The sequence below is a fragment of the Nerophis lumbriciformis genome, linkage group LG39 (genome assembly GCF_033978685.3).
Source record: "Nerophis lumbriciformis linkage group LG39, RoL_Nlum_v2.1, whole genome shotgun sequence".
Taxonomy (NCBI): Eukaryota; Metazoa; Chordata; class Actinopteri; order Syngnathiformes; family Syngnathidae; genus Nerophis; species Nerophis lumbriciformis.
The window spans coordinates 16,008,257-16,023,284 of record NC_084586.2 but is presented as its reverse complement, the minus strand read 5'-3'; the positions used below and the strand labels follow the sequence as shown (position 1 = coordinate 16,023,284).

At 38.4% G+C, this 15,028-nt stretch overlaps 1 protein-coding gene across 3 annotated transcripts in view; it reads right to left on the bottom strand.

The window, feature by feature from the left end:
* The window catches only part of LOC133577907 (regulator of G-protein signaling 9-like), a 54,130-nt gene that overhangs the window by 37,213 nt on the left and 1,889 nt on the right, over positions 1-15,028 (bottom strand). For all 3 annotated transcript variants that reach the window (XM_072912727.1, XM_061932027.1, XM_061932028.2), the window contains exons 2-5: positions 7,894-7,990; positions 3,672-3,722; positions 3,488-3,594; positions 3,366-3,417 (exon numbers count right to left, since the gene is read on the bottom strand). In XM_072912727.1, coding sequence (XP_072768828.1) covers positions 3,366-3,417; positions 3,488-3,594; positions 3,672-3,722; positions 7,894-7,990 — 307 coding nt within the window. The remainder of the gene's footprint in view (positions 1-3,365; positions 3,418-3,487; positions 3,595-3,671; positions 3,723-7,893; positions 7,991-15,028) is intronic.

The following is a 15,028-nucleotide window of genomic DNA, read 5'->3' as shown; positions in this document are numbered from 1 at the left end:
GCAGTCTACACGTATCTCCTATGTGTGACTGCCATCATATTGCAGTCTACACGTATCTCCTATGTGTGACTGTGATCATATTGCAGTCTACACGTATTTCTTATGTGTGACTGCCATCATATTGCAGTCCACAGGTATCTCTTATGTGTGACTGCCATCATATTGCAGTCTACACGTATCTCTTATGTGTGACTGCCATCATATTGCAGTCTACACGTATCTCCTATGCGTGACTGCTATCATATTGCGGTCCACACGTATCTCTTATGCGTGACTGCCATCATATTGCAGTCTACATTTATCTCTTATGTGTGACTACCATCATATTGCAGTCTACACGTATCTCTTATGCGTGACTGCCATCATATTGCAGTCTACACGTATCTCTTATGTGTGACTGCCATCATATTGCAGTCTACACGTATCTCCTATGTGTGACTGCCATCATATTGCAGTCTACACGTATCTCCTATGTGTGACTGCCATCATATTGCAGTCTACACGTATCTCCTATGTGTGACTGCCATCATATTGCAGTCTACACGTATCTCTTATGTATGACTGCCATCTACTGGTCACACTTATCATTACACCATGTACCAAATAAAATGGCTTCAAGGTCGGTAAGTACAACCAGAATTATTCCGTACATTAGGCGCACCGGGTTATAAGGCGCACTGTCGATTTTTGAGAAAATGAAAGGATTTTAAGTGCGCCTTATAGTCCGAAATATACATGCTTTTGCGGGCCGGATCTGGCCCCCGGGCCTTGAGTTTGACACATTAGAGCAGACCTGGGCATTCTGCGGCCCGCGGGCCACATCCGGCCCTTTGTGCGTCCCTGTCCGGCCCGTGTGAGGCCAATCATAAATTACAAAATACATTTTAAAAAGTATCTATGTCGAGTGTGCAATACAACGGTGCTGCTTTTGTTTTGAAAAGCGTTATTTGTATTACAGTAAGATGTAGCTGTCAGGACAAGTTTCGTAATTTCTCACAAAATCGCCAGAAAAAGTAAGGCGTTTTCTGGCGGAGAGTTTATTAAGGAGTGCTTATTGGACTCTGTTGCGCTGATATGCCCGGAGAAGAGGGGCGCATTTGAGAACGTGTCACTCTCCCGACGCACTGTAACGAGGCGGGTTGAGACCATCGCTGGCAACTTGGAGCTTCAGCTGAAGAACAGAACGGCCGACTTTGAAATGTTTTTCGCTGGCTTTGGATGAGAGCTACGATGTACGTGACACCCCCCAGCTGCAGACTTTCAAATCACGGAGGAGCTGGCAGCCATGTAGTCAATTAAAGAGACAACCACAGGTAATGACTTGTTCACATAGGTCAGGGGTCGGCAACCTTTACCAGTCAAAGAGCCATTTTGACCAGTTTCACAAATTACAGAAAACAATGGGAGCCGCAAAAAAATTTTTGAAATTTTAAATGAAATAACACTGCATACAAAGTTTTTTTTTGCTTTGTGCTATGTATCAACCAGGAGTCTCAGACACGCTGCCCACACGTTTATATGGAATTTGTAAGCTGGTGCGGCACGCGGGTTTTAAATGAATGGCGCTTGTCAGCGTCATGCGTGCCGTGATGGTACAGCATACAGCACCCACTACAACCAGCGTGCCTGATCAGCCACACGTTGTATGGGGCTCCCGCTTGCTCATGTGGGAGACAGCAAGGCATACTTGGTCAACAACCACACAGATTACACTGACGGTGGCGGTATTAAAAAAAACAAACTTTAACACTCTTACTAATAATGCGCCACACTGTGAACCCACACCAAACAAGAATGACAAACACATTTCGGGAGAACATCTGCACCGCAACACAACATAAACACAACAGGACAAATACCCAGAATCCCATGCAGCCCTAACTCTTCCGGGATACATTATACACCCCCTTTACCAAACCCCGCCCACCTCAACCGACGCACAGGGGCGGTTTGGTGGTAGCAGGGGTGTATAATGTAGCCCGGAAGAGACAGGGCTGCATGGGATTCTGGGTGTTTGTTCTGTTGTGTTTATGTTGTGTTAAGGTGCAGATGTTCTCCCGAAATGTGTTTGTCATTCTTGTTTGGTTTTGGTTCAAAGTGTGGCGCATTATTAGTAAGAGTGTTAAAGTTGTTTTACACCGTCAGTGTAACCTGTGTGGCTGTTGACCAAGTATCCCGGAAAAATATTACATATTTTTGTGCATTTGCCATTAAAAAAAACTATTATTTGACAAAAAAAAAGGCATAAAACAAACAAAAACAGCATTTAAAAAAATATATTAAAAACTTTGAATCAACGGACACATCTGAAGTTGATTTAGATATTCAAGCCTGAAAATAATACTAAATAAAAAAAAGTATGACTTATTTTTAACACTTAACACTTTTTAACAAATATTCCACTTTCAATGTTTTTTGGGGGAAATATTGCACGTTTTGTGTGTGTGTTTTTTTTTGTTTTTTTTAAAAAAAGGGGCATATAAAAAAATAAATAAAATCTTATAATCGACGGATAGATCTGAAGTTGATCTAGAGACTGAAGTGTTGCAGGTAAAAAAAATAAAAATAAAATAAAAAAAACTTTGTTATATAAATATTAGTTGTATTGGTTTTGAAAATGAAAAATATCATCATGCTTGAATTTTTGTGTGGCTGTTGACCAAGTATGCCTTGCTGTCACTTACGTGTGCAAGCAGATGAAGTATATTGTATAACAAGTGTTGGGCTGGCACCCTGTTAATACAGATTGTAGAGGGCGCCAAATGTTGTGCCATCATGGCACGCCCTTATTATAGCTGTAAGGGTGAAAATCGGTGAATATTAATCCCGGGAGTTTTCTGCGAAAGGCACTGAAATCCGGAAGTCTCACGGGAAAATTGGGGGGGTTCAGCAAGTAAGCTGCTGAGCCGCATCAGAGTGATCAAAGAGCCGCATGCGGCTCCGGAGCCGCGGGTTGCCGACCCCTGACATAGGTAAATGCATGTTTGGACATGTTAGGATTGAAATGGGACAAGCTGGCAGATGGTTGTCCAAAATGTTGGACTTTTAAAGAGGATGCAGGATAAAGTGACAGAAATTGACATTTTTGCATTGTATTATAAATCAGGAAGTGTTGTGTAAGACAGTGTTAAAAATAAAACCATCAAAATCAATCTGCTTTTGTATAAAGTTAAGTTAGGTTAAATTAAATTATTATTATTATTATTATTATTTATCTTACGGTATATCAAAAATAATTTGAGCAAAATTTAATTGAAATATTGTCGGTGTGGCTCTCCAGTAGTGCTCGGGTTGCTCATGCGGCCCCCGGTAAAAAATTAATTGCCCAGTCCCCGGAAATTAGTGAACGTGAGCGTCACACTCACCATAGTCCGTGTCCTCCACAGGCCACTGCTGAGCGGGCCAGAAGTACGGCGTCTGCGAACAACAGCCTGGGAATTTAAAAAAAACCTAAAAGCGTCCGACTGAGCGTCCACGTCGCGTTCACCTGGAAGCGGTAGAGCGAGGCGTCGGGCCTGAGGACCAGGCGTTTGTGGTCCTGCAGAGGGTAGATGTAGCCCAGCGACACCAGCATGGAGCCCAGACTCCTGGCCTCTGACCACAACAACAAGGGGGCGCTATTTCAACTCTTTGTTCTTTTTTTACACCCAATATTTTGCCTTTAAACTCACCTCGGGCGTCGACCTGGAATCTGTCGGCCAGCCAGGCGACGATGTCTTCACCTGAGGAGGACGAATGACAAAGAGGTAACATTAGAGAGCAGTGACGTGCAGTCACTAGAGGCAGGTGAGGCCATCATGGAAAGAAAAAAAATGTAAAAAGAAAAAAAAATTATTAAATTGTTATATGTATCCAGTGATTATACTATAAAGTTATTTTCCATTTAACTCCACCAGTTTTAGATTATTTTTATTCAAAATCGCTGAATTTTCACATTTGCCGTTCAAATACTGAGAAGAGACGGTGCGGTGAACAGCAGCCAGTTGAGGCACGTCACTCAGTGCCTCAACATGGATTCCGGACTCGGCTAACTGCTGGTCTGCTGTGCAGTGAGACTGTATTGCTATATGAACTATATTATACATTTCCATAGTTTAGTTAGCTGAGGTATATCATGTACAGTGTATTTAGTCAACAACTGTATGTGTGTAACGTATTTCTTGTGCTGAGCGTGTTACGGCTCAGGCTCCTGCCAACGCCGCTCATCCGTCTGTGCGCACCTCGGGACACGCCCACGGGTGCGCACATCCAGGGACGCGCGCGCGTCCCCGCCCTGCAGCAGCCACCAGCTGCAATCACTCACCGGCAATCTACACTCCTGGGTCTGATGAGGGCAAGCTCAATAAAGGACCAGTGGACCCAAGGATCGTCGCGGGAACTTAGTTTTCTCATGGTGTACCGTAAGGCTTATTATCTCTCTCTGTCTCTGCGTGTTTTCCCTCGTGTCTGACATCCTTGTTTGTTCTCCCGTGCCTCCGCAGTGTTTACCTTCCGTTGCCCTGGATTTTGACTGCCTCCTTCGTTTCCTTGACTCCTCGCTTGCCCCTGGACTTTGACGCCTCTCTCTCGCCCCGGATCACCTGCCTGCCCCATGGACTGCCTCGTTTGCTCTCTCTTCAACACTTGGTAACACACTTCAGCTAACTACACACATAGTCTTACACCACACACTCTTGTATTGTAGTTCACACTTCATTTCCTTAGTTCAGTAGTATTGTTTATTATTATTTATATATATATATATATATATATATATATATATATATATATATATATATATATATATATTGACTATATATATAATAAATAATTGTATATACTTCCCCCTGGTGTCTGTTTGCCGTCACCTCCTCTCAGTAAACACAACAGAGCGATCATAAAACGGCTGCAAAAGACGCACTGGCTGAGGCTCCAGTAGCCCCGCCTCCTGCACCCCCGCCGTAGAATTGTTATATCAACTAAAGCCCACACTTAAACTTTCCACGTGCAAGATTGAATCTATTTAAAAAAGTTATTTCATAAGAAGCCAAAAAGTGCAAAAACAATAATGTTCTTGTTGGAGGAGTTGTGAATGACTACAGGGCCACAACATTAGGTACATCTGTAGACTGCAGGTGTATCTAATTCACAACTCCTCCAACATGAACATTATTGTTTTTGCACTTTTTGGCTTCTTATTAAATAACTTGTGTAACCTATTTTCATGGGCTTTCCTCTTTGTGATGTTAAGTTCCTGTTATGCGCTGTTATACAGTATATGCCTCGAGCTCTTATTTTGAAGGCGCTAAGAGCGGAAGTGATGACATGGGGTGGAGCGGAAGTTTTTGAAAGAAGGTAAATAAAGTGGTCCTCGTGTAAACTGGAGCCTCCGTGTTTGTTATTTTGTAGTTTCATACAGTATAGGCCACATTTGTGGCCTATACTGTATATATACTGTATATATATATACTATACTATATATACTATACTATACTATATATATATACTATATATATATATACTATACTGTATATATATACACACCCTCGGTTACACTTTTTTAAATAGATTAAATCTTGCACGTGGAAAGTTTAAGTGAGGGCTTTAGTTGCGGCGCATGGACTTAATTTGTAAGTAAAAGGTAAGACCATAATAACGTTTCTTTTATTAAATGTGCTTTTTTGTGTGCTACAGTTTGTATGTGTAAAGTTAAAGTTAAGTTAAAGTAGCAATGATTGTCACACACACACTAGGTGTAATGAAATTTGTCGTCTGCATTTGACCCATCCCCTTGTTCACCCCCTGGGAGGTGAGGGGAGCAGTGGGCAGCAGCGGCGCCGCGCCCGGGAATAATTGTTGGTGATTTAACCCCCAATTCCAAGCCTTGATGCTGAGTGCCAAGCAGGGAAGAATGCTGGTATGAGCTTTTAAACATAACCCGTTAACTGCTGCCAATCAAATGGTGAATAAGATACTCTTTAGGGTTCATATGTTTGTAAATCTGACTGTGATGAAGTCAGTGCCTCACCAGCCATCAACCTCACCGCACGTCACTGTTAGAGAGCGATACAGGTCTACTTTACTCAAAATAAAATATGCTTTATGTCCAAAAGGGAAATAGGAGTTCAGGAGTTGCCAGAAAACCATACAAACGTACACCAGTAGGTAGGTATTGCAACTGGCCACATGGACCTAATACATACATCGTATTTTCCGGACTATAGAGCCCACTGGGGACATAAGTCGTACCCACAAAATTTGAGAAGAAAAAACATTTTTCCATATATTCGCAAATATATACGTTGTGAATGAGTTAATAATGTTTATTTACATACCTTAATTGTTTCCGAATGGTGCCTGTCACCCGGCAGTAAAACGGATTATCAAACAAAACAGAAGTCATCGTCATGGACCCGCTCCACGGTGACGTTTTGGTGAATTGGTGAAAAAAAAAATATCAAGGTAATCATAGTAGTATCGACTAGATACGCTTCTGTACTTGGTATCATTACAGTGGATGTCAGGTGTAGAGCCACCCATGGCGTTTGTTTACATTGCGACGCCGGTGAGCTAGTGTATCCTCCTACGGTGTGTAGTGAAGCATGTTTAGATATTCCTTGTCCTGCAGTGATAATGATACTTGTAAGAAACTTACTTTATGTGTCGCCATGGAGGCGAGGATTAGTGATTTAAAAGTAGCTAAAAGCACCTCTTCCTGAGGGCGTTTCAGTGTTATAACTTCACCTTTATCGTCGTTTTTTTTAGGCCAAAATGCATCTGTTCTCCCTTTTCTGTCTACACACTGTGTCTGCTTGTAAGTACTCTGTGTGTGTGCGCTGCCGAACGTGCTCCTCTGCTCGTAAAACCAGCAATGTTATTGACGTGACGACAAACAGAGTATAGTACCGTATTTGATTCATTAGTACCGCGATACTATACTAGTGCCGGTATACCATACAACCCTACTTTAGGCCGTGTCCAGTCTGTGGAACGTTCTCCCTGACCACCTGAGGGCACCACAGACTGTGGATGCTTTTAAAAAAGGCTTAAAAACCCTTCTTTAAAAATGTTTTTTTTTTTAAAGCTGTTTTATAGATATATGCATACTAGTTCTAGCTATTAGGTTGTTCTAGTTTTTATTCTTATTTTTATTTATTTTTTTATTTTTTATTTTATTTATTTATTTATTTATTTTTAATTATCTTTTTTTTTTTTTTAATACACTGTAGCACTTTGAGGTTGTTTGCTCAATGTAAAGTGCTTTTTTACAAATAAAATATATTATTATTATTATTATTATTATTACATTACATACTACTCCAAAATGCAGCACGTATCCGTGCTGATATCGTATCGGATCGATATAGGCACCCCTAATAAAACCATAAAAATACACACCTGGATACATAAACAATTTTCCCTTTGACAGTTGCATGACACATAAATGGTACTTGGACTGGTGGAGACTAGTACTATATATATCTCTCCGGTCTAAATGCCAGACCCCCGGCTGGCTATCGATACCTGTGGACCGCTCCAGCTGATATTATGCTGATGCGGCGCTAAGACAAAAACAAAGGAAAGGAAGTCGAGCGAGTGACGTCGCAGGAGCGCGGGCCCCCGCAGTCTCCTCACGGCCTCGGTTACTTGTCGCGTTATCATCCTCCTACTTTTTTTTTCTTTTATCCCTCACTTTGACTCGACCGGTCCACGGGGTTGCCATGGCGATGGACTCCGCGGCTCTCGAGTTGGAGGCCGCAATCATCCACTGATTGTTCACGCAGGCACAATCACTCAAGCAGTTGCTGAACAACACTGAGGGCCTCATCAGCATGTGTGTGTGTGTGTGTGTGTGTGTGTGTGTGTGTGTGTGTGTGTGTGTGTGTGTGTGTGTGTGTGTGTGTGTGTGCTCACCAATGATGGCGTGCGGTATGGTGGTGATGACCAATCGCTGCGGCTGTGACTTCACTCCTGATTTCGGGTCCTGCATCTCCAGCAGCACCTTTTCCGCCTCCAGAGGGAGGCAGGGAAGGAGGAGGCGGTTACTGTTGCCGTGACAACTGATGCGCGGATGCTGGTCGGCGAATGGCATTTCTTCACACCTTCTGAGAAAGTTTTCGTAAAAGGCGCGGCGAGATGCGTCTCCCACATCCACCCCTCCGGTGAAACAATGATTTAACGCGGCAATTAAGACAGGCGTGTCCAAAACGTGCGGCCCCCGGGGGGCCATTTGCTCATTTTTTTTATGGCTTGAGACCCATTCTAAAAAAAATACTGTTTAAAAACATTAAAAAGTGGAGTAAAAGAGCAAAGAGGCGAAATATAACGAGAAAAAGTTGCAATGTTGACTCTAATAACACAAAGGTTTTTTTTATTTAAAAACTGTCATTGTTTTTAAAAAAAAAAGTAATGAATCAAAATCAATGCTGTTATGAATTATTGACCTATTCAAGGCTCCAATTACTTCACATCAGATATTCCACTTTTAAATATTTTTATGAAAAATATTACATATTTTTATGAAAAATATTACATATTTTTATGAAAAATATTACATATTTTTATGAAAAATATTACATATTTTTATGAAAAATATTACATATTTGTAGGAAAAATATTACATATTTTTAGGAAAAATATTACATATTTTTAGGAAAAATATTACATATTTTTAGGAAAAATATGACATATTTTTAGGAAAAATATTACATATTTTTAGGAAAAATATTACATATTTTTGTGCATTTGCCATTAAAAAAAACATTTTCTTTGACAAAAAAGGCATAAAACAAACAAAAACAGCATTTAAAAAAGTATATTAAAAACTTTGAATCAACGGACACATCTGAAGTTGATTTAGATATTCAAGCCTGAAAATAATACTAATTAAAAAAACGTATGACTTATTTTTAACACTTAACACTTTTTAACAAATATTCCACTTTCAATGTTTTTAGGGGGAAATATTGCAAGTTTTGTGTGTTCGCCATAAAAAACAATGTTTTTTTGTTTTTTTTTAAAAGGGGCAAATAAAAAAAATTAACTCTTATAATCGACGGATAGATCTGAAGTTGATCTAGAGACTGAAGTGTTGCAGGTAAAAAAAATAAAAATAAAATTAAAAAAACTTTGTTAGAGGGGGCCATTTTGGTTCCCTATGAATTTTTGTGGGATTTTTTAAAACTGTCTGTTAAAAAATTACAATAAAGAGTTAAAAAGCGATGATGTTAAGAATTATTAACCTATTTAAACCTCCAATTACTTCACATCAATTATTACACTTAGGATTCATTTTGGGGGGACATCGTGCATATTTTGTATTTTTGCCATAAAGTTTAGTTAAAGTACCACTGATAGTCATAAAAAAGAGATAAGAGGCATAAAACATTTTTAAAATGTTTTAACTTTATCGACAGATTGACCTAGAGATTTTATTTCAGAGTATTACTGTAGACGTTGAATAAAAAATAGTAATAACATATAACTTTTTTTAAATGTATTTTTATGACTGAGACCCAAGCTTGAGGGGATCCCTAAAGGTTCAAATATAAATATTAGTTGTATTGGTTTTGAAAATGAAAAAAATCATCATGCTTCAATTTTTCAGCATGCGGCCCTCAATGAAGCGGCATTTCGCATAAAATGACGTGACGTCCACATAAATTAAAGCGCCAAATCCCCAAAAATTATGTGGCAGGCTACGTCAATTAATGCGAAAAAAATCACATAAAATGATGTGGCGGGCCAAACAAAAAATAATGCAGCAAATCACATAAAATGAAGCGGCATCCACATAAATTCATGTGGCAAATCACATAAAATGATTTGGCATCCACATAAATTCATGCGGCAAATCACATAAAACGATGTGGCAGGCCATGTAAAAAATAATGCAGCAAATCACATAAAATAATGTGGCGAACCACACAAAAAATAATGCAGCAAATCACATAAAATAATGTGGCTAGCCACACAAAAAATAATGCAGCAAATCACATAAAATAATGTGGCATCCACATAAATTAATGCAGCAAATCACATAAAATAATGTGGCGAACCACACAAAAAATAATGCAGCAAATCACATAAAATAATGTGGCTAGCCACACAAAAAATAATGCAGCAAATCACATAAAATAATGTGGCATCCACATAAATTCATGCGGCAAATCACTAGAATGATGTGGCGGGCCACACAAAAAATAATGCAACAAATCACATAAAATTAAGTGGCATCCACATAAATTAATGCAGCAAATCACATAAAATGAAGTGCGTACACATAAATTAATTTGGAAAACACATAAATTAATGTGGCAAATCACATAAAATGATGTGGCGGCCCACGCAAAAAATAATGCAGCAAATCACATAAAATTATGTGGCATACACATAAATTAATGTGAAATACACATAGACTAATCTGGAATACACAGAATTAAATGTGGCAAATCACATTAAATGATGTGGCGGGCCACGCAAAAAATAATGCAGCATATCACATAAAATGATGTGGTGGGCCACCCAGAAAATAATGCAGCTTAACACATAAAATGACGTGGCGGGCCACATCAATTAATGTGACATATCACATAAACTGATGTGGCGGGCCACATAAATAAAAACGGCAAATCCCAAACAATTATGTGGCAGGCTACATAAGTTCATGCGGCAAATCACATACAATGAGGTGGAATACACATAAATTAATGTGGAATACACATAAATTAATGTGGAATGCACATAAATTAATGTGGCAAATCACATAAAATTATGTGGCGGGAAACACAAACAATAATGCAGCATATCACATAAAATGAGGTGGCGTCCACATAAATTAATGTGGAATACACATAAATTAATGTGGAATACACATAAATTAATGTGGAATACACATAAAATTATGTGGCGGGCCACACAAAAAATAATGCAGCATATCACAAATGATGTGGCATCCACATAAATTAAAATGGCACATCACATAAAATGATGTGGCGGGCCACATGAATTAATGTGGCATATCACATAAATTGATGTGGCGGGCAAATCACATAACATGATGTGGCGGGCCACACAAAAAATAATGCAGCAAATCACATAAAATAATGTGGCATCCACATGAATTCATGCGGCAAATCACTAAAATGATGTGGCGGGCCACACAAAAAATAATGCAACAAATCACATAAAATTAAGTGGCATCCACATAAATTCATGCAGCAAATCACATAAAATGAGGTGCGTACACATAAATTAATCTGGACAACACATAAATTAATGTGGCAAATCACATAAAATGATGTGGCGGGCCACGCAAAAAATAATGCAGCAAATCGCATAAAATGATGTGGCATACACATAAATTAATGTGAAATACACATAGATTAATCTGGAATACACAGAATTAAATGTGGCAAATCACATAAAATGATGTGGCGGGCCACGCAAAAAATAATGCAGCATATCACATAAAATGATGTGGTGGGCCAGCCAAAAAATAATGCAGCTTAACACATAAAACGACGTGGCGGGCCACATCAATTAATGTGACATATCACATAAATTGATGTGGCGGGCAAATCACATAAACTGATGTGGCGGGCCACATAAATTAAGACGCCAAATCCCAAACAATTATGTGGCAGGCTACATAAGTTCATGCGGCAAATCACATAAAATGAGGTGGAATACACATACATTAATGTGGAATACACATAAATTAATGTGGAATGCACATAAATTAATGTGGCAAATCACATAAAATTATGTGGCGGGAAACACAAACAATAATACAGCATATCACATAAAATGAGGTGGCATCCACATAAATTAATGTGGAATACACATACAATTATGTGGCGGGCCACACAAAAAATAATGTAGCATATCACAAATGATGTGGCATCCACATAAATTAAAACGGCACATCACATAAAATGATGTGGCGGGCAAATCACATAAAATGATGTGGCGGGCCACACAAAAAATAATGCAGCAAATCACATAAAATGAAGCGGCATCCACATAAATTCATGTGGCAAATCACATAAAATGATTTGGCATCCACATAAATTCATGCGGCAAATCACATAAAACGATGTGGCAGGCCATGTAAAAAATAATGCAGCAAATCACATAAAATAATGTGGCGAACCACACAAAAAATAATGCAGCAAATCACATAAAATAATGTGGCTAGCCACACAAAAAATAATGCAGCAAATCACATAAAATAATGTGGCATCCACATAAATTAATGCAGCAAATCACATAAAATAATGTGGCGAACCACACAAAAAATAATGCAGCAAATCACATAAAATAATGTGGCTAGCCACACAAAAAATAATGCAGCAAATCACATAAAATAATGTGGCATCCACATAAATTCATGCGGCAAATCACTAGAATGATGTGGCGGGCCACACAAAAAATAATGCAACAAATCACATAAAATTAAGTGGCATCCACATAAATTAATGCAGCAAATCACATAAAATGAAGTGCGTACACATAAATTAATTTGGAAAACACATAAATTAATGTGGCAAATCACATAAAATGATGTGGCGGCCCACGCAAAAAATAATGCAGCAAATCACATAAAATTATGTGGCATACACATAAATTAATGTGAAATACACATAGACTAATCTGGAATACACAGAATTAAATGTGGCAAATCACATTAAATGATGTGGCGGGCCACGCAAAAAATAATGCAGCATATCACATAAAATGATGTGGTGGGCCACCCAGAAAATAATGCAGCTTAACACATAAAATGACGTGGCGGGCCACATCAATTAATGTGACATATCACATAAACTGATGTGGCGGGCCACATAAATAAAAACGGCAAATCCCAAACAATTATGTGGCAGGCTACATAAGTTCATGCGGCAAATCACATACAATGAGGTGGAATACACATAAATTAATGTGGAATACACATAAATTAATGTGGAATGCACATAAATTAATGTGGCAAATCACATAAAATTATGTGGCGGGAAACACAAACAATAATGCAGCATATCACATAAAATGAGGTGGCGTCCACATAAATTAATGTGGAATACACATAAATTAATGTGGAATACACATAAATTAATGTGGAATACACATAAAATTATGTGGCGGGCCACACAAAAAATAATGCAGCATATCACAAATGATGTGGCATCCACATAAATTAAAATGGCACATCACATAAAATGATGTGGCGGGCCACATGAATTAATGTGGCATATCACATAAATTGATGTGGCGGGCAAATCACATAACATGATGTGGCGGGCCACACAAAAAATAATGCAGCAAATCACATAAAATAATGTGGCATCCACATGAATTCATGCGGCAAATCACTAAAATGATGTGGCGGGCCACACAAAAAATAATGCAACAAATCACATAAAATTAAGTGGCATCCACATAAATTCATGCAGCAAATCACATAAAATGAGGTGCGTACACATAAATTAATCTGGACAACACATAAATTAATGTGGCAAATCACATAAAATGATGTGGCGGGCCACGCAAAAAATAATGCAGCAAATCGCATAAAATGATGTGGCATACACATAAATTAATGTGAAATACACATAGATTAATCTGGAATACACAGAATTAAATGTGGCAAATCACATAAAATGATGTGGCGGGCCACGCAAAAAATAATGCAGCATATCACATAAAATGATGTGGTGGGCCAGCCAAAAAATAATGCAGCTTAACACATAAAACGACGTGGCGGGCCACATCAATTAATGTGACATATCACATAAATTGATGTGGCGGGCAAATCACATAAACTGATGTGGCGGGCCACATAAATTAAGACGCCAAATCCCAAACAATTATGTGGCAGGCTACATAAGTTCATGCGGCAAATCACATAAAATGAGGTGGAATACACATACATTAATGTGGAATACACATAAATTAATGTGGAATGCACATAAATTAATGTGGCAAATCACATAAAATTATGTGGCGGGAAACACAAACAATAATACAGCATATCACATAAAATGAGGTGGCATCCACATAAATTAATGTGGAATACACATACAATTATGTGGCGGGCCACACAAAAAATAATGTAGCATATCACAAATGATGTGGCATCCACATAAATTAAAACGGCACATCACATAAAATGATGTGGCGGGCAAATCACATAAAATGATGTGGCGGGCCACACAAAAAATAATGCAGCAAATCACATAAAATGAGGCGGAATACACATACATTAATGTGGAATACACATAAATTAATGTGGAATGCACATAAATTAATGTGGCAAATCACATAAAATTATGTGGCGGGAAACACAAACAATAATACAGCATATCACATAAAATGAGGTGGCGTCCACATAAATTAATGTGGAATACACATAAATTAATGTGGAATACACATACAATTATGTGGCGGGCCACACAAAAAATAATGTAGCATATCACAAATGATGTGGCATCCACATAAATTAAAACGGCACATCACATAAAATGATGTGGCGGGCCACATGAATTAATGTGGCATATCACATAAATTGATGTGGCGCGCAAATCACATAAAATGATGTGGCGGGCCACACAAAAAATAATGCAGCAAATCACATAAAATGAGGTGGCATCCACATAAATTAATGTGGAATACACATAGATTACTGTGGAAAATCACATTAAATGATGTGGTGGGCCACACAAAAAAATAATGGAGCATATCACATAAAAATAGGTTGCATCCACATAAATTAATGTGGAATACACATAAATTAACGTGGCAAATGACATAAAATGATGTGGCATCCACATTAATTAATGCGGCAAATCACATAAAATGATGTGGCAAATCACATCAAACTAATCTGGAATACACATAAATTAACTGTTTCAAATCACATAAAATGATGTGGCGGGCCACACAAAAAATAATGCAGCATAACAACATAAAATGAGGTGGCATCCACATACATTAATGTGGCAAATCACATAAAATGAGGTGGCATACACATAAATTAATGTGGAATACATAT